Raw genomic sequence first — 23,515 nt, forward strand, 5'->3', positions numbered from 1 at the left:
CCCGCGCTGCGCTCCCGCCGCGGGGCTGAGCGGCGGCTCCGGCCGCCAATGGAGCGCGGGCGGCGGGCGCGCTTCCCCCGCCCCGGCGGCGCGCACGGGGGCGCGGCCCCGGCGCATGGAGGCGATGCCCTGCCAGAACCAGCGCCTCGGCCCGCGGCCCCAGGATGAGCCGCCGGCGGCCGCCACGGCCACGGCGAGCGGCGGCTCCCGGCTGATCCGCTTCGCCGAGCCCAGCGAGGACAGCGGCTGCCCCAGCCCGGACAGCAGCAGCAGCAGCAGTAACGGGGTGGTGGCGGTGGCGCCGGTGCCGGTGCCCGCCGGGGAGGGCGGCGCGCCGGCCATCGGGCCGCAGCTGAAGCTGCTGCCCATGAACGACCAACTGCGGGAGCTGCAGACCATCATCAGGGACAAGTGAGCGCGCCGCGCCGGGCCGGGCCGTGTGGGCTGGGGAGGAGCCGCGGCGGGCCGGGGAGACGGAGGGGATCGCCGCCTGTCGCTCGCTCCATCCTTCCCTCTTCAGGGAGCCGCAGCCCCGGCGAGCCCCTCTCAGCCGGGCCCTGGTGCCGGCTGCCCGGCTCGGCGCTGCCTGCGGGGTCCCGGCGGGCCCGAGGGCCCAGCCCCAGGCCGGCGGGACGCGCTGCCGTGCCGCGTGTGCCGGCTGGAGCGCCCGGGCCGGCGGCGCGGCCATGGCCGCCGGTGAGGCGGGCCCGAGGGCCGGCAGAGCTCCCGGGGGCTCCGTGCCCACCCCGCCGCGGGGCTGCCGGGGATCGAGCGGCTCGGCCGGGCTTTAAACCCCTCACACACTCGGACGGTCTCTGATGGCGGTGTTTGCTCACCTCCGCCCTGCGGGCGGCTCGGAGCCTGCGTGCCACATCATCGGCACAAGGAGCGCGCAGTACGGTGTGTGTAAGCCCTGGGGAAAGCAGGCTCTATCTCAGGGACCTGCGGGCGGGCCCGGCAGCAGCTGGGGCTCATTACCGCTCTCTGAGATGGCATCCTGCGGACAGCATGGGGCACGGAGCCCTTCCCAGGCTCTGCATGGAGATACCTGCGAGCACCAACAGCTCAGGTGTTGACCACGTCCCCCCCTCCCACTGATCACGTTTGTAGCTGTGATTGTTCAGCGCTGGGAAGGTGATAGTGGAAGGTATTAAATACAGCATACGGCATAAGACAAACTTCAGTAGCATCCATCTGTTAAAAACTACTGGTTTGCAAGAACCACCAGCAAAGAGGTGTGAAATCAAGTCTATTAATAGAGTGATCAGGTTCTGAATAAAACCCTCTCTTCCTGTGACACGGTGGCTTTCTGACATTTGCAATAAGTCATTGCAGAGACACTGTTCCTTGCTGTGTTTCACATCTGTCTGTCTGCACAGTCCATGTTCTGTTATTTTCTGGCTCTTGAGGCTCAACTTTGTAGATAACAATAATTAATTTTTTAATGCAAAACTGATCACCATTTCACAAAGACAGTACCTTCATTAATTTCATTTACTTTGCTGAGCCTTGTTGCCTTAAACTAGTTTGTGGAGGCTTTTCCTTAATTTTCAAAGCATTGTGGGAAAAACAAAACCTGGCAGCAGGAACACCAGAGGCAGTGCAGTCTTGATGTAAGGAGGGCAAGACCACACAGATCACCCACCTGGCAGCTTCTCTGTGGAGCAGAACAGGAATCTGGGAGAGGGCTAAGCAGAGAGAGACAGAGAGGGAATCCAAACTAGGCTTGGTGATAGCCTCTGAAGGGTTTTGAGGTTAGTGAAAACCATATAATTTTGATGTCTAGACAAATGCTACCAATGTAATTACTTTATTCAGGGGTTTTATTATTATTATTTTGTTATACATGGGTTTTGACCACTTTCAAATACATTTAAGAGGTTTCTGGTTACAGTGAGCTTATCCAGAAAACAGCAGCTGCAATTTTAACTTGAAGGACATTCCTTGGAATTACATCTGCTTTATTGCACAAGACTTTGGTAAGAGGAAGTCTAGAATAGGGCTTGTAAACAGTGAATTACTCAGAGCAGCTGCAGCAATTGCAGGCTGTACTTTATTCTGAGTGTGATGTTGCCCTGGAAGTGGGGATGGAACTGTCAGTTCCAACCAGTGAGGAAAATCAGGTAGCAGCCTGCTCAGAAAGGTTGGGTTTGTAGGTAAGGACAGTAGGGAAATATTATTTTTGTGTTCTGTCCCAGGAATTCAGCTGCATCTCATTAAGAGACCTCAGACTGGCCTATTTACGTGCCGAAGAGGATTTTTTAGACACTGTTCATGAACCTTTCCCTGGGCAGCTGCAGTCTGCCCTAAGACAACTGTGTAGCTGCTGTAGCATTCAAACCAGGTGCTAAAAGAAACTCCTCAAACTGTGTTTGTGAACTGGCAGCAGTGTGGCTCAGAGCAGCTGCTGGTCAAAAATCCAATTTAAGCTGATAGAGAGGTACGTTGGCATACAGTGCTTGGGAAGAAGGAGAAGCTTCATCTACAGGCAGCTACAGCCCTGTCACTTAGACTTTCTGGATTAAAAAAGAACAGGTAACACCTTAACTTAAGGAGAATATTTAGAATCCTCAGTGCTGCAGAGGATGGATGTTCCAAGTATAGGAATACCTGAAAATGGCAGACATTAAAAGACAAGCTCCTGGGGAGTGAGAAATGGAACAAAAGTAGGGAAAAAACCCAGTCAGTTTGGGGCTATTACTGTAAGTGAGGAAGGGGTAAATACTCAGATAGATAATCCCAGTGAGCTGGGATGGAGCTGAGGTTCTGCTCAGCCAGGTGCAGAAGCCTTTTAGGATTCTATTTTGTCCATAGCATGAGCTGCTCAGAGAAGTGGAAAGCTCTTTCCTTGTTCCTGAGAGGATTCAGAGAAAGAAATCATGGCCTTTCAATTGGTATTACTGTAAAGAAAAACCCACCTTGGCTGGTGATGGTGTCCCATGGGATTCAGAGGTGGCTGGCTGGGACAGGGATGTCCTCCTGGCAGTCTGAAATGGCACTTTTGCTTCTTTAAAATTAACAAGAGCTTGGTCTGTGTGCCAGAGTTGGGGAGATGGATAGATCACCTCAACTTCACTGTGCCTGGGTTTCCTCATTCCCTCAGCCTTGTCACTCTTCTGCTCAGCAAGTGCTTAATGGCTGCCTTTCATACTGAGTGGGATATGGACCTTGAGTGCTCTGATGGCATGGGAGCTACTGAACATTCTAGAACAGTTACAGTCTCTTTACAAGGAGAGAATGATCTCAAGGTAATTTCCAGCCTCAGATGTGAACCAGGGACCTGGAAACTGAAATGAATTTGCAGTGCAGTGATGTGTTTATGTAGAAGAAAATTCATTAGTTCAGGCTGGCAGTGTCATTTTAACTCATGATTTAACAGGATCTACGATTTAAATCCAGGTACTTTGAGGTTCCTGTGTCTGTTGGGTGAGATCATTCTGTGATATTCTGCTAAAGCTTCTTATTCCCTAAGGAGCAGAGTCATAACATAGAAATGCAGATGGCAGAGTGGCTGGATGTGCAGCCCTGGCTGCTGCACAGGGCAGGGGCTCAGGAGTGTGTAACTCACCTGTGCTGCAGGGTGGCTGAGTGTGTAACACACCTGTGCTGCAGGGAGGGAGGGTGAGTGTGTAACACACCTGTGCTGCAGGGAGGGAGGCTCAGTGTGTAACTCACCTGTGCTGCAGGGAGGGAGGCTGAGTGTGTAACACACCTGTGCAGGAGGGAGGGAGGGAGGCTGAGTGTGTAACACACCTGTGCTGCAGGGAGGGAGGGTGAGTGTGTAACTCACCTGTGCTGCAGGGAGGGAGGCTCAGTGTGTAACTCACCTGTGCTGCAGAGAGGGAGGGAGGGTGAGTGTGTAACACACCTGTGCTGCAGGGAGGGAGGCTCAGTGTGTAACACACCTGTGCTGCAGGGAGGCTCAGTGTGTAACACACCTGTGCTGCAGGGAGGGAGGCTCAGTGTGTAACACACCTGTGCTGCAGGGAGGCTCAGTGTGTAACACACCTGTGCTGCAGGGAGGGAGGCTCAGTGTGTAACACACCTGTGCTGCAGGGAGGGAGGCTCAGTGTGTAACACACCTGTGCTGCAGGGAGGGTGGTCAGTGTGTAACACACCTGTGCTGCAGGGAGGGTGGCTGAGTGTGTAACACACCTGTGCTGCAGGCAGGGTGGGATCCCTCTGCACCCCAGCCCCTGCATGGAAAGAATGAAACACTGCAGTCCATTAAGTTCTGAAGTGCTGCAGGTGGAACATGGACCTGTTCCCAGCTACCTCATCTCCCTGAGTGCAAACAGCTCACCCAGTGCCTTCAGTTTTCTTAAAAGCCTTTCACAAATCCTCTGTAGGGAAGTGGCTTTTTTCCAGCCTGACCCTCACCCTGGTGTCTCTCAACAAGGTCTGTGAGGAAATGAGAGAAACAGGAGTTACTGAAACCCCAATACTGCAGACCTGGCAGTGTTTGTCACTAGTACCAAGTGCTAAGGCAGGAAGAAACCCTGCAGCTACTTTATGTTACAATGCAGTCCCAAAAATCCCATTTCTTCCCACCTCCCAAGACAGACACTGTGATCAGCCACACTCCCCTGCCTTCAGAAACAAAGTGAAATTCATGTATATTGTGTAACACAGTGTTCCTGCTACAAGTTAGGTTTTAATGCCTCATATTTTTAGATGTTGTCTTGTTACTTGATGAAGCTGCTGAAACAGTTTCTAGTCTGACATGAATTGTTGCTTTATGTATTTTAGCTGGTATTTAGGAAGAACAGTTACAGTGTTTTCACATAAACCCTTTTTTTTCTGCCCCTGGCAATTCTGACAGGATGTGGGGTTTGAGATGTGGTCTCAGCTTTCCAGCTGCCCCTGTGCACGTGCTCTGACATTTTCTGTGTTACTGTTATTTGTGTGCACTGTCATTTTCCATTGCCCTCCCTTCCCAAAAAGCAGCTATGACCAATGAGGGCTGTTCAGTGAACTGTGCAGGGGAACATCTGTGTCTGTGCAAGGACAGAGGAGTGGGTTCAAAGCCTCATAATCTGCATTAATATCTCAGAGTATTCACTCAGAACATGTTAGCACTTTGCAGTCAAAACTCTGGTCTGGACATTGTTGGGTCTGTCTTACACCTGTTTGTGAAATTCAGCTAAATTTTCTGAAATTTCTAGGTTCTGGAAGAACCTAGATAGGCCACTTAGCTACTTCAACTTTTAAAAATACTTATCTATACCACAGATGGACAAATGAAACTTTCCAAAAACCTTAATAAAATCAGGGCATATAATTGTACACATTTGGGGTTGGGGTTTTTTTTTGCCCAGTTTTGGGGTCTTTTTGAGCATTGCCTCTTTAGTTAATGTCAAAATAGCAGAAAGTTAGGAATATCCTGTCAGTACCAGAAAGAAGGGAGAAAAAAGGCAAACACTATTTTAACAGTGTGTTATTAATGCAAGGAATGGAACTAGATTAAGTTATTGCTCTTTTTAAAGTGGGAATCAGTGACTGGTTCCTAGGCAATGAGCAGGCAAACCTTTTGACTTTCATTCATGTAAGCATGAGGTGTCTCAGAACCTTGGGGACTAAATACAAAATGGTATTTAAGGAGACATGCAGAGTATTAGGGTTTGAAAACATGAGAGGGATTAATAGAACATTTCATTTAAAAGCACTCTTACCATGTTGGTGCTGTGTCTGAGGGTTTTCAAAGCCACTTCCTTGATCAGAAGTGTGTCCTGTTCTGGTGTGGTGAGAGTTGTTCTTGGCATGGGAAGCAAGGTGTTCAAGCTGCTTTTAGAATTCAGTCTTTTAACTTTTCATTTTGCCTTCTGAAGGAGCCAAAAGCCACCCAGGCACACCAGCAAAAGGTTGTACCCAAACCAATAAGAGGCAGAGAGGTGTTTTCATGGGAATGCTCATTAATCCTGCTCAGTTTAACCTCACATTCACTGATCTCATCACACTCAGCAGTTCCTGACAAGATGGGATGTGTCTCCTGCTTCTCAGGGTGTTGTCAGCCCTGGGTTAAGGATCTGCATGGTCACTGCCCCACAGCTTCTGTCTGACAGGAGGACAGGCAAGCAAAGCTCCCCTGCTCAGAGCTGCAGGGAGTGCAGGAATATCTGAGCTCAGGAGGGGTTTGGGAGCTGAGCTGGAGCAGCAGCACCGTGGGAAACCCAGAGAACATCATCATCCTCTTGTTTTAATTGCTGCTGGTACAGAGCCAAACCCCAGTGCTGGGTCACTGCATCTCTGCCACCAGCCAGGAAACCCAGAACCTCTGGGGTAAATTCTGTATATGACAGGAGACTTTTCTCTGATCTGCCTTGGCATATAGTATTTAATGTTGTGTTTAAGCAATGTTGTTAAAGTTATTTCCCAGTTTAAAATGTAAATTTTACCTTTTTCAGGAAATCCAGTAGAGGAGACTTCGTATTTTCTGCTGATCGTCTGGTAGGTGAAGAATTTCTTCTTCTTCTTGATATTGTACTGTAACTCTTCCATGAAATGAGTCTTTCAGGACAGAGGAATGGTAGTGTGACAGCAGCTTTTCTACCCAAAGGAAATTGCTGTGTGACTGCAACTTTGTGTAGAGGGACTTCTGTTCACTGTTTCATCTCAACAGGTTCCAGAAACCACGGTGTTACCTGAGGACAGAGACCTGCAGTAATAAGGAAATTCTGTTCAAAAACAGATACACAGAGGCTGCAGATAATTGAGTTTTAGTTTGAAGCAGCACTTTTGATCTTGTGAACAAAGCAGTACAATTTCTTACAGCCTGGATGTTACCAGTGGCTTGCATGCAGCAGTGCCTCCTGGCACTTGGTGTGTATTAGATTATCAGCTCTGGGTGCATCCACATGGAGAATTTGTCTTTAGCCATATGGTGGTTACTGGCAGGGACAAAGCAGTTTGAAGTTTTCACATGTTGAACTAAATCAGAACAAAGACTGCTGGGAGTGTAGCCTTTATCTCATTTAAATTACAAGCTTAAAGAAAACCCCAGCACTTGCTACTACACACACTTGCTTGTGTCCACAAGGGTGTTTGCTTTTTGCAAATCCACTCTCATTAACAGAGGAGGTGTTTTTCCCCTTCCAGCACAGTCAGAGACCATTCACAGTTAGAGCACAGCAGGCAGCTCTCCTGTGCTGAGCCCAGGCTTAATCCAGGCTTGCTCAGCTTTAGATATGGCCACAAAGATTGTGACTGCAGTGCTGTTTATCTTCATGGCTTTCCACTTTCCCCTACTTTCCCCTTCTTGAGGCTGTTTCCTGCATTCCAGTGCCTTACTGTCAGTGTGAAGGACCTTTCTCCATGTACCTTCTCACCCTTCTTGGGTGTCCTGCCCTTTTCTGAGGCAAACACTGGTTTTTTTTCCCCTCTCTCATTGCTGGAAGCTGCAGATGCAGCAGTGAGTTCAGGTCCTTGCAGCAGTGTCCTCTGTGGGTGGCCAGCACAGAGGAGCCTCTGTGTGCTGCAGAACAGAACCTGCCACAGAACCTGCTGCTCTGCTCTCCATCTCGTGGGAGGAATTTTGCACAAAAGAATATGTAGCACTCTCATTTTCTGAATATTTTTCCTAGGTGTGACAAAGAACAGTTATAATTTTGTGTGGAGCTTGCTCTCTACTAAACTTGGCAAGGTGCAAACAGTTATGACTTGCCTTGTTTTCCACCCAGAGAGCAAACAGAGTTTAATGGCAAGAGGCAATGCATGGAGAAAAGTGTGGGATTATAGGGGAAGTTAGTGTGGGATTATAGGTGAAGAAAATGCACCTTGTTGCAGTGAGGAAATGAGAATGAAGTTAAACCTGGGAAGGAGAATGAGGAGAATGAAGTTAAATTGTTAGGGGCAGTGTCTCCTGAGGTCACCAGAGGGAGAAGCCTTGAGGAGGGATTCTAAGGGTGATGAATTTCTGGGGGTGCAGTTTTTTCTGGCAGTTTGTTTCACACAAAAGGGGATGACACAAAGGAAATTGTGAGAAAAAGGAGTTAGTGGGCAGTGGAGGTTGGCAGGGAGTGTCTGAATGCCACTGCCAGGGCTGTGATCCTGAAGCTGAAGGAAGTGAGGTTAAAGTCATGAGGAGGAGTCATTTCAAGACTGTTTGAAATGCTGAGTGCAAAGAGCTGTACAGATGCAGAGGATGTTCTGCCTCCTCTTGAGCTTCCAAGAAAAGCCACACATAATGGGTTAGAGGATTTTCTACCTTGGGACCAAAGCTTTACTTCCTGTTCCATGAGGGGCTGTCATAACACTGGTTTTATCTTCTAAGCAATGGCAGCCACCCTTTGGGAGAGGAGCAGCTGCTTCTTGGGGCATGAGAGAAAAGAGGAGGAATTTAATCCCTGACTGTGGAGGTGGCAGGAAGCACAGTGCAAAAAGAAATGTTTTATCAACACTGACAAGTTTGCAAAGAATCCTTCCAACCTCTGTGTAACACACTGATAAGTGTAGGGAGATCACAGAGATTATTTGACCATAAGACCTTTATGGATTACTCCAAACTTTTGGCAGATTATGTGGAGCAATGTCAGCACTACAGCAAGATGAAAAAGGCTTTTCTCCCAAACCTGGCAAATAGGTTGGCTTTTTTTTTTTTTTTTTTTTTTTAGTGAATTAAGTTAAAAAACATAAAATAAAATTTGGTACAAATGTCCCAGAAACTGATCACAGTCTCTGAGTATGGCTGCCACAAACACAGCTCTAGGAAGAAAAAGTTGTATTAAAATGACTAAAAATACCTTGAAAGAGAGATTACAAATGTAAGGGACCATTTCTAGCAGAGGCTGCTTGTGTGCCAGGAGCTGGGACAGAATGGAAGGACAGGAAAACCTTCCAGGCTGCCCTCTGCAATCAGAACTGCCTGAGGGGAGCAGTACACCTGCTCCATCCCAGGAGCATTGCCTCACTCTCCATCCCACAGTGAATTTTGAATAATCAGTGAGTTTTTAATGAAAGCTCTTGCTTGGCAGTAGCTTTGCTTGAGCAGTTCTGGCTGTGAATCTTTGGCTCATGAACAGAGAGAATTCTCACACCTTTAATCCCCAGAGCACCCTCCAGGTCACTCATCCTGGCTGCAGGTGGATGTTTGGTGCTTGGCAGGGCAGCACCAGGGGAGGGCTGGGGGCTCATGAGCTGCCCCTCCACCAGCACCACGTGGAAACCAGGTCTGGGAGATGGAGGTGATAAGGAGATTCTGGCTTGTCTTTGGGCACTGCTGGTGTGTGTGCATTGCTGCAGCTTCTGGGGCTGTTCTGGCAGCCCAGCTGCAGTTTAGTCCTACAAACAGGGATGAGGAAATAGAGCCTGGCTGAGGGGGAGCTTCACCTTTCCCTCCCCAGGATTTCCTGTCAGCAAAGGGAGTTACATTGGTGCCTCACTCATCTGTTGAGAATAATTTGTCTGTGAAGCCTCTGCCTACCAGATGTAAAAAAAGCTGCTCTATATATACAATTTATATTAATGAAAATTAATTACATCATCCCAATATAGCATTGCTTGTAATCTCTTCAAGTGTTTTCATGGTTACCGGATGAAAGAGTTGCAGACTTCATTATTTTAACATTTAAAAAACATCCAGTGCATGTCTCATAGAGATAGTAAATAATCAGTTGACGTTGTTTCATTTGTTTGTTTATCTGTGAGAGAGTTTTATGATTGCTTATGAACCCTTCTCTTCTCCCAGTTTTGTTCTGCAATGCCTTTGTTTGGTTTGTGGCCAAAACAGGCCTCACCCCCAAAAAGTCTCTAAATTCAGTCCCTGATTGCTGTTAAAGACCCTTTTAGACCCTTTGGCCTCAGCCAGTCCTTGTAACTCCTACTGCCATGTAGTGCCTTATCTCCAGAGATAACAACCCCTTTAAGCTGAGCCATCTCCTTGGTTCCACAGATCAGACTCGTGGTTGAAGAGGGACTGAACCAACTGCCCTACACAGAATGTACTGTGACCACTCCTACAGGTATGTGGGAAACCACCCCTGGCCTGGGGAGGACTGGAGCTGCAACTGGTATCAAAATACAGAGAATTATTCCAAGAGTTACAGAATATCCTGAGCTGGAAGGGACTCAGAGGATCATGGAGTCCAACTCCCTGTTCCTCAGAGAACAGCCTGAAACTGAACCCTGCAACATCCAGATGGTCTTTGAACTCTGACAGACTTGGTGTATATTAGATTATTGGTGCCACAAACACTTCCCTGGGGAGCTCTGAGCAGGGCAGAGTGTCTGTCCCTGCTGGTTTGGAAAGCCACAAGGCACATGACAAACAACTGAGCAAAACAGTCAGCACTGTCATTTCACTGAGGATTACAGTGGCCTTGCAAAACCATGGTGAAAATGTACCAGTGCATGTGCAGGATCAGTTCACCTGCCCAGAACATAGCCTTGAACTGAAACTGGTGACATTTCACATGCCCATCAAGGAAAAAGGGCTTGGCACAAACAGCTCTGCCTTGCCAGCCTCAATCTGGCTCTGCAGCTGAGGCCAGCTGGGAGTGAGGATGAGCAGGAAATGCAAAGTGGCACTGGAGAAAACCATTGCAGGAGTGTGGTTCCTCCTGTAAGGTTACAGATCCTCAGGTGTCAGTGCTCAGGCAGCAGCTGAGTGCAGCAGCAGCTTGGGGGGAGTGCTCAGCTCCATGGTGTGACCCACAGCCCCCTGTGAGATGGGCACCAGCCCAGTCCTGTTCCCCCTGGGAACTCCACTGGCATTCCTGCAGGGTGACACCTCCACTCTGCAGGAAAGCATTGGTGTGCCTTTATTTACACTTAGAGAAATGATGAACTGCAAACCCTCAGCTGTGGAAGCAGAGTTCAGACACGCACCCAGGAGCAGCATCCCTTACCTGTGCTCATTTTTACATCAAACAGCAGTGGCTTCACCTTTGAGATTGGTGTCACATCTGTTCCCATCAGTCAGTGACAGACCAGGACCATCTCCTCTCTGTCAGAGAGAGCAGAAGGGAGCAGCCACTGAGCCCTGGTTCCTTTCCTCACAGGACACAAGTATGAAGGAGTCCGATTCGAGAAGGGAAACTGCGGGGTCAGCATCATGAGAAGTGGTAGGTGCTGCTGAAGGACTCACTTTAAATGCTTTGGAAACCTGGAACAACTTCCTTTCAAAGATGTGCAACAAGAGGTTTACTCAAATTCTTTCTTAGCTATCCTTGATAAGAGAATGTCCAGGACTATCCCCATTACCCTTAGGGAGCCAAATGGCTGGCACAGCTCTCCTGTGGCCCTTCCCTGGCCCTGCTCCCTGTCAGGGGCACAGTGCCCTCCCCTGTTTCCCTCCAGTGCCCAGAGCCAGGGCCCCACCCCAGCCACGCTCATGGGGCAGAGTCCCTGCCAGTGCCCAGTGCTGGGCAAGCCTTGGCATCTGTGCTGGCAAAGCAGCTCTGGCCCCACACCTGCCCCCCCTCTGTCACCGGGGTGTCCCCAAACCCCCCCTGCCCCTCTGACCTTTCCAGCTCTGTCCTGTGAGAGCTCAGCACAGCTGGGAGCACCAAACCCGGGGCTGGGGAGCAATGAGGAGACTCAGCTTGCTGTAAACAGGGAAAAGGGGAAGAGTTCAGGGGTTTGAATGCTTAGAACTGTGCACCAGCACAGGGGTGGGACTGTCCCTCTGGGAACTGTCCATTTGGGGACTGTCCTTTTGGGACTGTCCATTTGTGACTGTCCATTTGGGGACTGCCCTTTTGGGGACTGTCCTTTTGGGGACTGTCCATTTGGGACTGTCCATCTGAGACTGTTCCTTTGGGACTATCCCTCTGGGAGCTGTTTGGGACTGTCCACTGGGGACTGTCCCTTTTGGGACTGTCTCTCTGGGACTGATCCTTTGGTACTCTAATTTTGGGGACTGTCCATCTGGGACTGTTCCTTTGGGACTATCCCTTTGGGGGCTGTTTGGGACTGTTCCTTTGGGCCTGTCCCTGTCCCTGCAGCCCCTTTCCCAGTGTCACGCTGTGCTGCTGTGTCTGTGCTGCCCTGCAGGGGAGGCAATGGAGCAGGGCCTGCGGGATTGCTGCCGCTCCATCCGCATCGGGAAGATCCTGATCCAGAGTGACGAGGAGACGCAGAGAGCCAAGGTGTACTACGCCAAGTTCCCCCCTGACATCTACAGGAGGAAAGTGCTGCTCATGTACCCCATCCTGAGTGAGTGCCAGCACCCACAGCCAGGCTCCTCTCAGCCTGCACTGGCTGAAAGTGTCCTCACTGGGCTCTGCTTGGGGTTTCTGCTTGGTTTAGGGACAGAGCAGGGAACTGATCAGGCTGTGCCAGGACACAGGGGACAGCAGGGAATTGATCAGGCTGTGCCAGGACACACATTACTCAGCTGCACCAGTGTGAATGCAGAGCAAATCGTTTGGGCATGGCTGCTTTTGGGAGAAAGGCTGAGATTAAGATTTGATATAAATTTAATGATATGAAATTTACCTTGGGAAAAGACTCAAACAGTATTTTTCTTATTCTGTTTTGAGACATTTCTAGATTAATATAGTAAGGAGTTTGTTGGGATGAGGTTACTTGTCCACTCTGGCAATTAGGAGAACAAGGAGTACATGCAGAGGTGATGCCTTTCCCATGAGAAAGGACAGAGTCACCATTCAGTTACACCAACTGCACCACAGGCATTCTCAGACAGCTTAGGACAAGTTCACCAACCACAAAAACCCTTAAAGCCTGTCCCCCTGTTGCTCCCAGGCACTGGGAACACGGTGATCGAGGCTGTCAAAGTGCTGGTGGAACACGGGGTCCAGCCCAGCGTCATCATCCTGCTCAGCCTCTTCTCCACACCTCACGGTGAGTGGGGCACAGGGTGGGCACAGCTGTGTCTGTGGGGACGGTGCCATCAGTCACACAGGGGACAGGCAGGGCACAGCTGTGCCTCTGCCGTGGCAGCACTGCTTTGCTCAGAGCAGGTTTGGGGGTTTTTTGGCTGAATTTGTAAGACTGAGCAAAGACAGCGCCGTGTTTGGTGTGGGCAGTGAGGAGGGCACTGAGTGGCAAAACTGCAAATGGGAGAGTGTTCCTGAAAGCAGGAGTTTGCAGCACTGCCAGTGCATGGCTCACAGAGCAGTGCCAGGCCAGCTGCTGCTCTGGACCATGGAATGTGGGGGCTGCTCCAGCACCAGAGCAACACCAGGAGTGGGAGCTGAATGGAGCTACAGAACTGGCCTGGCTAAAGGTAAAAGGGGATCTAAATAAGGAACATTTGCTTCTCTGGGAGGAAAGAGGATCTTGTGTGTTGTCTTAGAAATTGGCCCTGGCAGAAATTGCTATCAGAAAACTCAGCTGAGCTGCAGAGCAGCCTGTAACCACTTTAATTGGGAGTATGGGTGTATGGGAAAGGCACTTCCAAAGAAGAAAACCCCAAAACAGCAATCCCCTGAAGTCAGACAGTTTTCCTCATAGATGGTTAGCTAAGGCAGGAACAGGAAGAGGAGACAAGCACAGAGCCTGACTTTACTTTGAATGCTGGTGATCAGGATTTGACATGGGCTGAAGCACTGTAGTCATTCTTGCCTTTGCTGTCTCTTCCAAGGTGCCAAATCCATCATCCAGGAATTCCCAGAAATCACCATTTTAACTACAGAAGTGCATCCTGTTGCACCAACACACTTTGGACAGAAGTACTTTGGGACAGACTGACAGTCTTGGAACAACTGGATATGACTCTATGGCATTACAAGAGGTTTTTTTACATTTTATTACTATTGAGTTGGCCGAGGGCATGTTTAAAAAGCTTTTTGGCCAACCAGCTTAGGTTAGTGCTGGCCTGAACAGGGATCAGGCACAGTGACAAAGCACTCTGGTTACACGGTCAAGCATCTCCATGTTGGGGCTCTGTCATTGCCACACTCTGCTTTAACCTATTTATTCTTCTCCAGCCTGTCCGTGGCCTCCTGCAAGAGCAAAATAAACCCAACTAAACCCCCAGGGAGTGTCCTTCATTTCTAGGGTCCCTGCATCACTCCAGCCACAGCCACTCCCAGTGCTTCCAAATCTCAGGGTCCTCCTGAGCAGCCAGTTTTGGTCTGGCTGCTATAAAAGACACAATTCTTGGGATTTTGCTGTGCAAACATTATTCTCAAATAGAGAAACAGCCCTGGTTGTCTTGCTCAGGGCTCCTGAAACAAGAAGATTCCTGTTGCAGCAGAGGTGCAAACTGGGTGGGAACTGGGGGTGGGAGAAGCACTGCCTGTGGAAATTCTACACACACACAACTTGGGAGTTCTGAGAGACAAAACTTGTGGCTGTATCAGTCTCACCAACCCTTTAAATGACAGGAAAAGTGCAGTAAAAAGCTGGAACTCGATTTCTAGTCCTGTTCAGGAGCACCAGAGCCAGAAGACAAGCATGGCCCTCAGGGCTCAGCTGCCTTTCCAAAGCCTCAGGGCACTCATTGTTTGGGTCACATTAAACATCAATCTGCAGCCAAATCCCTTCTTTCTTTGAATCCCCTGGCATCAAACACACCATACCCAGCTGGCCAGTACCTCCCTTACTGGAACTTTGGGGAAATTCATGAATACAATAGAAACCATAATTACTTTTAAATGTATCCATATTCTACAATTGCAGGCTGAGGGAATGTTGTCTCAGGTTATGTCCTTACCTCTCATCAGGTGAGTGGAGTGCTGAGGTCAGGGCTGCCCACACCATGAATCTTTTTGTCACAGATGAAGAACCTTCCCTGTTCCAAGCAGTAATTCCAATTAATTAAAGTTGTATAACACTTCCAGAGAGGGAGTGTTTAGCCCAAGCATAGGAAATAACCATTTCACAAGTCAATTAAATTAGCCAAAAATGGTTTTAATGCAGTCCTTGCCTGCAGTGCAGTATAAACCATAATAAAAAACAACAAAGCAGAACATACAGGATATTCAGCTGTAGAAACTGTACAAACACTTGGAAAATGCCAGTGAAACTCCACAGAGCATCAGCATAGTCAGAGCATTGGTCTGACAGTAAAAACGAGTATCCAAGGCTTTTGTAAAAACCCATTTGATATCAAAAGTCTCAATGCCAGCAGCAGCAGCATTAAACTCCTGAACACAACACCCCAAAGGTGGGCAGCAATCCTGCTGTGACATTCCTTGCAAAATAATTCCTTCCCATTGAACTGGGGGGAGGGATGTGTATTAAAGCAGCAGTTCTGGCTGGAACACCTGCCAGCCCCAGGCCATGCTGGGCCCTAAGAGCAGCTGGGTGCAGCTCCCACTCAGGGAGTGCTGCTGTGTCCCAGTTCTGGCAGCTCCGTGGGGATGGCAGAGCTGATCCTGCCCCAAAGGGCTCCCCCTGCACTGGGGTTCTGCTCCAGCCCCGTTTCCCAGTGTGTGAAACCCCCTGGCTTTTCTGGATGACATTAAACCCTCCTGATACAGTGACAGCACCATGGCAGTGCCATTCTCTGATCCTGAGATCCAGCTCAGTTCTATCTCTGAGGGGCCCCTTTGCACCACAAAGAGCATTTTCAGCTGAGGAGCAGCCATATTATACATTTATCAAATAACAAGACCTTTCCTACTTGCTGTGTTCCTAACCCAGAGCTCCCTGCTCCAGCAGTGGATCTGGAGTAGCTCCATGAGTAGAGCAGGAAGCCATTCCATAGTGAAGGTAACTCCAAAGAAGGATGGAGCTCCAGCAGAGCAGAGGAACCCCAGCTCCACCTCCTCCCCCCAGCTCTCAGGCACAGCCTGGGCCCTCCCAGGAGGGGCACCTGCACCAGCCCAGCAGTTCCAGGTGCTGAGGGAGTTCTGGGACATCCTGCAGGCTCCCAGATCCTCCAGAAAAAAGTGGGGGAATAACAAACCAACACTTGCACTTTGGGCTTCTGCTTCTCTTACAGAGGGAAGTGCTGAGAAGGGCTGCACACACCTTCCCCGGGTTAAAGGGAGAGGGGAGGCTGATTTTGTTGGGTTTCCATGGGATTTGGTGCAAGGTTTAACCCAAGGCAGTGCTTCAGGAAGTACTGAAACAGCAGGGAAGGCCTCAGGTGAGGTATCTGCCTGTCCCAGGGCTGTCTGACAGCACTGCATGCAAGCAGCATTTCTTTTCAAGCACAGCTGGAATAAGAGGCAGAGATGATCCCTTTGTCCTTTTTGTTGGATTTTTTGAGGGTTGTGGTTTTTTCCCCCCTCCTTAGCATAATTTCTTAATTTTTTTTAACAATGGCTGTCACCCACTAAAGTTTTACAAATGCTGCTGTAAATCTTAAAACCTCATACAGAAAAAAATAGTATTTTAAGGAGCATGCAGGCATGAGCAACTTACAGGCTTGTATTTGAAATGTAAACTTACATTTTATTTCACAAGGTTTACATCCCAAATGGAAGCTGGAGAATGAAGAAATGAGGCTTTAGGAAAGAGAAAATGCAGGAAAGTGGGATCCTGCTCTAAGCAAAGCCTGATGAGGGGAACCACAAACCAATACCTGACAAACAGAGAATAATTACAAATAAAATACATGGCACAACTGCATAAAATGACACCTACTCACCTTCACAGTGTCCAAAAAACCAGCACAAAGCAGCTCAAAGCTGAAAATATTTATCTGCATGTTCAGGAGGAAGAGGGAATACTCCAAGTGGGATGGAAAAAGCACAAGAGACCAAAACCCTGCAGCAGTGGGTGTGAGCAGGGCAGGGAATGCAGCCCATGGCAGAGCCCCTCTGCCATGCAAACACCTTCAGTGACCTGAGTCATCTCATCAGTTCAGGCGAGTTTAGCTTTGCAAGTGTTCTGTAATAAAGCAGAAGCTGATAGAATTGGAAAAATATCAATAAAATTGAGGTATTTTCAAGTACTATGGATCTGTTTCAGAAATCTGTACCACAGGAGTCACTGAAATGAAAACATGACCCTTTTGAGTTAATTAGTTCTTCCTTAATAAATAAGGTCAGCAGTGGCTCCTTTCCCTGCTAATTAAACCCTCCCATGAGTGCCTCAGCTCTGCACAGAGTAACTGCTCAGTACATCATTCTTCATAGCTAAATTCAGGGAAAAAGTAGTATTTTTTCCCCTTTTACATTTTACATTCATGTCACATGACAGACTTTATGCATCAAGTTGTGCTTTCAGTCCAGACCAGCATCCAGAACTACAGAGCTGCAGCTGGTGTGGATTTTGCTGAATCCACTCCTGTTTGGCCCAGGAAGCAAACATTCATTGCATAGTGGGATTTGGAAGCTTCCTGACTCTCACCAGTGGCTGCACCCCACACAATGGGTACAGCCTCCTCAAACATACAGACTGCTCCCTGCTTGAAGGAAAACAAGATTATCCTGCTCCAAAAACTTCCAATCAGCAAAAGAAACCAAGTGCAGGTTCCTTGGGCAGGACTTGCTGGCCCAGGGCTGGATTTAGGACAATTGCACACAGAGAAGCATCAATGTGCTGCTCTGTCTGGGGTTTGTACCTGACTGGAAATGGAGAGCAGGGGGGAGGTGAGGAGTGGCTGTTAGTGGTCAGTTATTTTAGAGGGTGAGTCCAGGAGCAGAGGGGTAAAGATGGAGGCATCACAGTCCAACCAAAGAGTTCCCTCCTTTCCCATGGTGAGATCACTTGGAAAAGCTGCAGTGCAGATGCAGTGCTAAGCAGAGGAAGCAGCTCCTGGAGGGGTGGGACAGTTCCCCTGCTGCCTGCACACTGCTCCAGGCTGGAGAGAACACCTCAGCCCCTGCAGACACACTGACAGCAGCACCACAACTGAGGCTCAAACCTTCACTCTCCAGGTTCCCTGCATGGAGCTGCACCTACAGCACACACCCAGAGGGTGACAGTGACACTGGTGACAATCCCAGTGGGGACACCTGGGCTGCTGCTGGCACACAGAGGGCTCAGGGAGCAGCTGGAATGCTGGGCCAGCAGCACAGGCAGTGTGAGATGGCCCAACATTGACATGGAATCATGGCCAGCTCCCAGAGCTGCAGTGTCCTTGGTGTTGATGGGCCTGGGGGATGAATCCCAGCCCTGGAATGCTGGGCTGGAGGTGCAGGCAGGGCAGAGCTTTGGTGACACAGCCCTTACAGGCAGTGCTGGTGGGGGAGAGCCTCTGGACGAGGATCAGGGCATGGAAAACAAAGGAGGTGCTGCAGTGAGTTACCCCTAAGAGCCATTTGAGGTTAAAAAAGCCTATCACACACTGGGTGAATATTCTCTATTTTGTCACCTGCAGAGTGACCACAGCAGCCTGAGGAATTTCTGTTCTCCAGTGCATTTACTCAGCATTAAAAGGACAAAGGCTAGGGTAAAATAAGGATATCACCTTAAGTGAGCAGAAGGGAATAAAATGGAGCTGCTCACTCAGACATGTGGGTTTTTCCCATTTTGTTCTGCTTCATTTTACACAACTTTTGGGTTTGTTTCACATTTCATTAAACTTTCCAGCACCTGATATGTGGATATTGAGAAGTGGCTCTGAAGTGATAAACTTTGTGTTGTTCTAACAGGAGTTTGTTCCAACCATGGGAGGCTGAGCTGCTTTGAAGGAAAGGGAAGAGATGACCATAATTAATTACAAGAAAAATGAATAAAAGTTCCTTGGAAACATTTAAACCCTTTCTCAATGCGAGCTTGGTACCTGTGCCATCACAAAGATATCTGCCTTAGTATGAGAAGACAAGCCCTGATTTTCAGAGCAGCAGCAGGAGCAGGCAGGGGAGCTCCTGCACAGCTCCCTGTTCCTGCCTGGCACAGAAACAACTCAAATAATGGCAGGGCTGGAACCAGAGCCAAAGCCAGGAAGGGCACAAGAGCCTGCTCAGAAAACTCCTGTAAATCCACACAAGCTCTGGGAAAATACACTTCAGCTGGCAGGATGAAACAGAAAGTCACCAAATCACCTTCCTGGTTTTATGTACAAGGAATTGAAAGTTTTTAAAGGCACAAATAGCACCTCTGTAGGTGCTACATTCTGGCTGTGTTTAGCTGCCATCATCCTCTCAAGCTCCCCCTCCAGAGCACATTTTGCCAGGAATGAGGGGATTAATTCAGCTGCCACCTTGCATCACACACAGCACAAGGTCCAACACCAGATTTACATCAGAAATGCAGCTTTAGATTGACAGCAAGAACCCTTCCAGCACTCAGCAGCTGTTTGGTGACAGAGCCACTCAACAGATGGGGCTCAGGTGGCTGAACAGGAACATTTTCAGTGCTCAGGGCCCCCCTGAGGAGAAACAAACCCACAGGAGCCTGGGCCAGCCCACCTGGGCCCCTCACAACCAAATTCAGCAGTGAGACATCCCAGGGAGGTCAGCACTGCTGCACACACACTGCAGAGGCTGAGGGACAAAATTCCATCCCAGGGCACGGATCAGCAGGAGTGAAACACCTTCTCTTAGGGAAGGAACCCCTGCAAGGCTCTCCTGGCTCACAAACACATCCCTGCAGCACAGGAACAGAGGAAAATGGGGTTTATTCTGTAGGCAAAGCCTCCACCACCAACCTCACTCATCAGCTCCTTCCTCCTGTCATGCACAGCTGCTCCTGCAGTCACTGCCAACACCAGTGGGCTGATAACAAACACAAAAATGGGATAGAAAATGGTACTAAATGATCTTAGAGGCTGTACACCAATACTTTTAGCATGCACCTAATTCAAACAAGAATGATGGACTGGGCTGAATCATGCAGATTAAAAAAAAAAAGGACTCAGGTCTAGAAAAATATCCATAATCCAGCCAGCCAAGTCTCAGTTCTGCTCCCCAAAACAGAAACAGGGATTCACCTCTTTGACTGTAAATGCAGCAAAATGCAGAAACAAATCTGATCACCTCTTAGTGCAGAAACCCCTGAAGCCAGTCAGTGCACTGAGCTGGGAAGAAGTCTGAAAAAATTCAATACATCAGTTGTGTCTTCAGCATTTTGGGGCTAAAGCCACCCCTGTGGAGTGAAACTCCAAACATGACTCTTGGAGCCAAACTTTCAGTGCATATTTCAAATTCACATCTTCCTTTCTGACTCCATGAACACACAAATCTCCAAACACTGATCCAGGAATGAGATGATATTTAAACCCTAGGAATTAATGCAAACTGGACTGTCTGAAGTTCCCTTTTGCATTTTAGAAGCCTGCAAGTAGGATGCAAGAGCACTATAACCCAAACTCAAAGAAAATAACACCCTCCCTAAAAACATTAAAAAAAATCTATGGCCACAATATTCTTGAATCTTGATATTGGCAATGTGAATATTTTATTTTCACTCACAGCTGCACATGTACATGTGCATGTTCAGCACTTTTGCTTTCAACACTTTTACATTCAGCTCCCAATTTAGTGCCAGATTTAACTGGGTCTGTCTTGCATTGAGCTGAACTCACTCAGAATTTAAATACATGAGAAAATGCCACTTGTCAGAGAAGGTTGGAGAATCAGCCTCAAAATAAATAACCATCCCCAAGAATATTATGGCTTGGAAGAATTTCAAGAGCTCGAGTCCCTGATGTTTGCAAAATGCAAAGGCCTTCGGAACGCACTCGCATCAACATCTGTACCTGTTCTGAATAAAAAATAGATAGTATTTATAAAATAAAGAGAGCAGGCCAAAGATTGGCCACAATCACTCTGTAAAATTGTTCTGTTAACTCTGTAACTTAAATTTATAAAGCCTTGGGACATCTGGACAGCAGAATTCCTGGAGAAGCACTCTGGAATGCAGATTCCCATCAGACAATACTTCAGGATGTTTTCTCATCTTGAAGATCCACCTGTTTTCTGCCCCTCAAAACTGAAGTCCTTGCCAAGAGAAGGGGTGTTGGCTCCTGAGAGAGAAGCTGAAATTTAAAGAAATACAAATGTGCAACCATAGCACTGCTGTTATGAGGGACTGAGGGCTGATCTGGGCTTTGGGAATCATTTTAAAGCCATGAAGAACAAGAGGAAAATGCTGATTTTGCTTGGCCTGGTGGGATGGCAGGATGCAGCTCTCACTGCTGACAGAAAAACACTCTGGGGTTTTTGTCAGTGGAACAAGATGGACTCCTACACCCACTGAGAGCAGTGTGGAAGGGAGCCAGTCAGGGATTGCAGGGCTCTGCCTCAGCAGTCACTGCCTGCCCTGGAACTGAGAGGGGCAGCCCCAGCTGGCAATTCCAGTGGGACAGCAGGGGATGTGCTGGAGTCTCATCAGTTCATTCCCCTGGCCAGCAGGACACTGTGCCCTCCTCACTGCCTGCAGCTCCTGGGGCAGGCTGTGGGTGGGGCAGCTCCACCATTCTCCAGGTCAGAGCAGGGAATGTTCTGGAAGCAGCACCTGCCCCAGCTGGTGTCAGACCCACCTTTTCCACAGGCAGGGAAAGCCTGGAACAGCTGATGTGACATTACAGGGCACTTCCTTGTGTCCCCAGCTGCACCTTGGCTGTGCTCAGCTGCAGTTTAACACCTCACCTGCCCCTTCCCACACCTCCCACAGACCCCAGAATTTCCATCCTGCCACTGTCCCAGCCCTGTTTTCCTGCAGGGTTGGTGTCCTCCCCTTGACAGAGTGCTGGTGGCTCTGGTGTCACCTGTGCCACCCAGCCCAGGGCCTCTGAGAGCCTCTGCTGCCCTCCAGGGCCCCTTGAATAAGGGATGGCTGGGCAAGCTGGAGAAATATTTTCTGCTAAAGCCCAAACCTTTCCAACATCACCTCCCCAGTCCCTGCAGAGCAGTGGTGTTGAGGGAAATAAAGAAAGAAACACTGACCTTTCTGATGCAGCTTTCACCACGGTGTGCTCACACTGCTATGTCTCCCTTTCTATGGCAAGGGATGGGGCCTCACCAGAACCTGTGAAAACCAAAGCAGTTAGAGGCAAATAAATCTGATTTTCTCACTGAGAATGCATTTTTCACTAAGCATGGGATTGTGTTTTTAAGGATAATTAAAACAAAAATAGACAACCACTTGTCAGAGAAAACTGAGCAGCTGTTTTTAACTGAGATTATTATTGGCTTTATTTATTTCATAACCAAGTCACAAGCTTTAAAGCCACAAAGACAAATAAAGGTCTTTCAGTTTTAATGGAACATTTCAGGTCTTTCTGGTTAGACACTTTTACTGGTTTACCTCTGTTGTGTAAGGGAGAATTTGAATATTTCAGTTGAAAGGACCCACAGTGGATCATCCAGTTCAACTGCCTGGAAATGTCAGTTATTTTATAAGCTCTATAAATTGGGAGATTTCATATAAGCTCCAGACCATAGTCTGGGGTCTGATCTAGCCAAAAATCACCTCACTGCCTCTGTTTTCATATGGAAGATTTAATTATTTATTCATGGAATTTAAAGTTTGTAAAAATTGGAAGAAGCTCTGACTCATTCCTAAAGGAGTTATTTTAAGCATCATTGAAAATTCACAGAAATGCCATAGTTTGCTATTTTAAAGCCAATTTTGTTGGTATTAAAACTCATTTGTGTTACCTTGTGTAAGTACCAAAATGCATAGAACCCACCAGGGAGAGCAGGTAAATTTACACTGGAAATAAAGCTGGACAAAGTATAAAGCAGCTTCCTAAATGTATCCCTGAACTCAGGTGTTTGCATGCCTGATTTCACACACTGTCACAGCATAAATACACTTTAAAAAATCTAAATATTCTCCTCCTTGCAGCCACCACTTTATATCCCAAATAACTGGGCTGCATGCAGCAACATTTACATGTAAATGCTCTCAGTTTGTGGCAGCTTCACTTTCTCTAACCCTTGAAACACCTTTGAAGTTCATTCACCTGCAAGTAGAAAGTTATTAAAAAAAGAATTGTTTCCAAAGCAGAGCTCATTTTCAGTCTGTGCTCATTAATCAAGTCCCAGCTGCTCAGGGACTTCACCAACACAGGTTTTTTATTTGATTATCTCTTATAGTTCATTTATTGGCTACTGTAGATCAGGACAAGTAATTTCACTAATTCCTTACCCTGAGGCTCTTCATCTATCCCATCCTCTTCCCACTGCTCCTCATTTGCCAGGAGAGGGTTCCGAGCTTCACTCAAGGTTCTCATGGGGAAAAAATGTCCATCCCCCTGGCTGCATGGAAAAGGGACAGAGGGACACTGCAAAAGCAGCAAGGAACTCTAAAAAATGACCATTTCTCTACGTTTTTTTCTGCTAAGTTTTCTGTTGCCGGTATTTCCCATGTTTACTTAAAATCATCTTTAAGCTTGAAAAGCACTGTGTTTATCTTCCATTTTGGTTCTCAATTTTTTCAAGGTCTCTGCAGCACAAAAGTTGAAATTTGTGGCCTGGAATCAAGTAATTTTTAGCAGAAGGTAAATGTGCTAATTTGGTCAAGTAATTTGAATACAGAAAAAAGGCCTGGAAAAATGTGGACAGTCAGAAGTGATAGAGGAACTAAGGAAAACATTTATGAAAATTAAGCAATTAATAGGTATAAATTTTATCAATTTATCCCACAGATTCTTCAGGGCAGAAATCTCACTTGTGTTTGAGTGACACCCAACAGGAAATGGCCCCACTCTTACTGAAAGATATATAAAATCCCCACTTTCCTGTCACCTAAACCTGGACACAAACTGTGA

The 23,515-nt window shown here is 48.0% G+C and overlaps 2 protein-coding genes across 2 annotated transcripts in view; one reads left to right on the forward strand and one right to left on the reverse strand.

Moving 5' to 3' along the window:
• Positions 1 to 19,690, forward strand: UPRT (uracil phosphoribosyltransferase homolog). The gene is made up of 7 exons (XM_074551886.1): positions 1 to 411; positions 6,405 to 6,447; positions 9,887 to 9,956; positions 10,995 to 11,057; positions 11,989 to 12,150; positions 12,700 to 12,798; positions 13,541 to 19,690. Exons 1-7 carry the CDS (start codon positions 116 to 118, stop codon positions 13,645 to 13,647), a joined length of 840 nt encoding a protein of 279 aa, XP_074407987.1. The 5' UTR covers positions 1 to 115; the 3' UTR covers positions 13,648 to 19,690.
• ZDHHC15 (zDHHC palmitoyltransferase 15) overlaps positions 13,758 to 23,515 on the reverse strand; it is a 21,592-nt gene continuing 11,834 nt past the window's right edge. Inside the window, exons 10-12 of the mRNA XM_074551887.1 lie at positions 22,894 to 23,003; positions 21,687 to 21,768; positions 13,758 to 20,776 (exon numbers count right to left, since the gene is read on the reverse strand). Of these exons, the coding sequence (XP_074407988.1) occupies positions 21,725 to 21,768; positions 22,894 to 23,003 (154 nt within the window). The 3' untranslated portion in view covers positions 13,758 to 20,776; positions 21,687 to 21,724. The remainder of the gene's footprint in view (positions 20,777 to 21,686; positions 21,769 to 22,893; positions 23,004 to 23,515) is intronic.

This window comes from Zonotrichia albicollis, chromosome 14, assembly GCF_047830755.1.
Source record: "Zonotrichia albicollis isolate bZonAlb1 chromosome 14, bZonAlb1.hap1, whole genome shotgun sequence".
In the NCBI taxonomy this organism is placed as follows: Eukaryota; Metazoa; Chordata; class Aves; order Passeriformes; family Passerellidae; genus Zonotrichia; species Zonotrichia albicollis.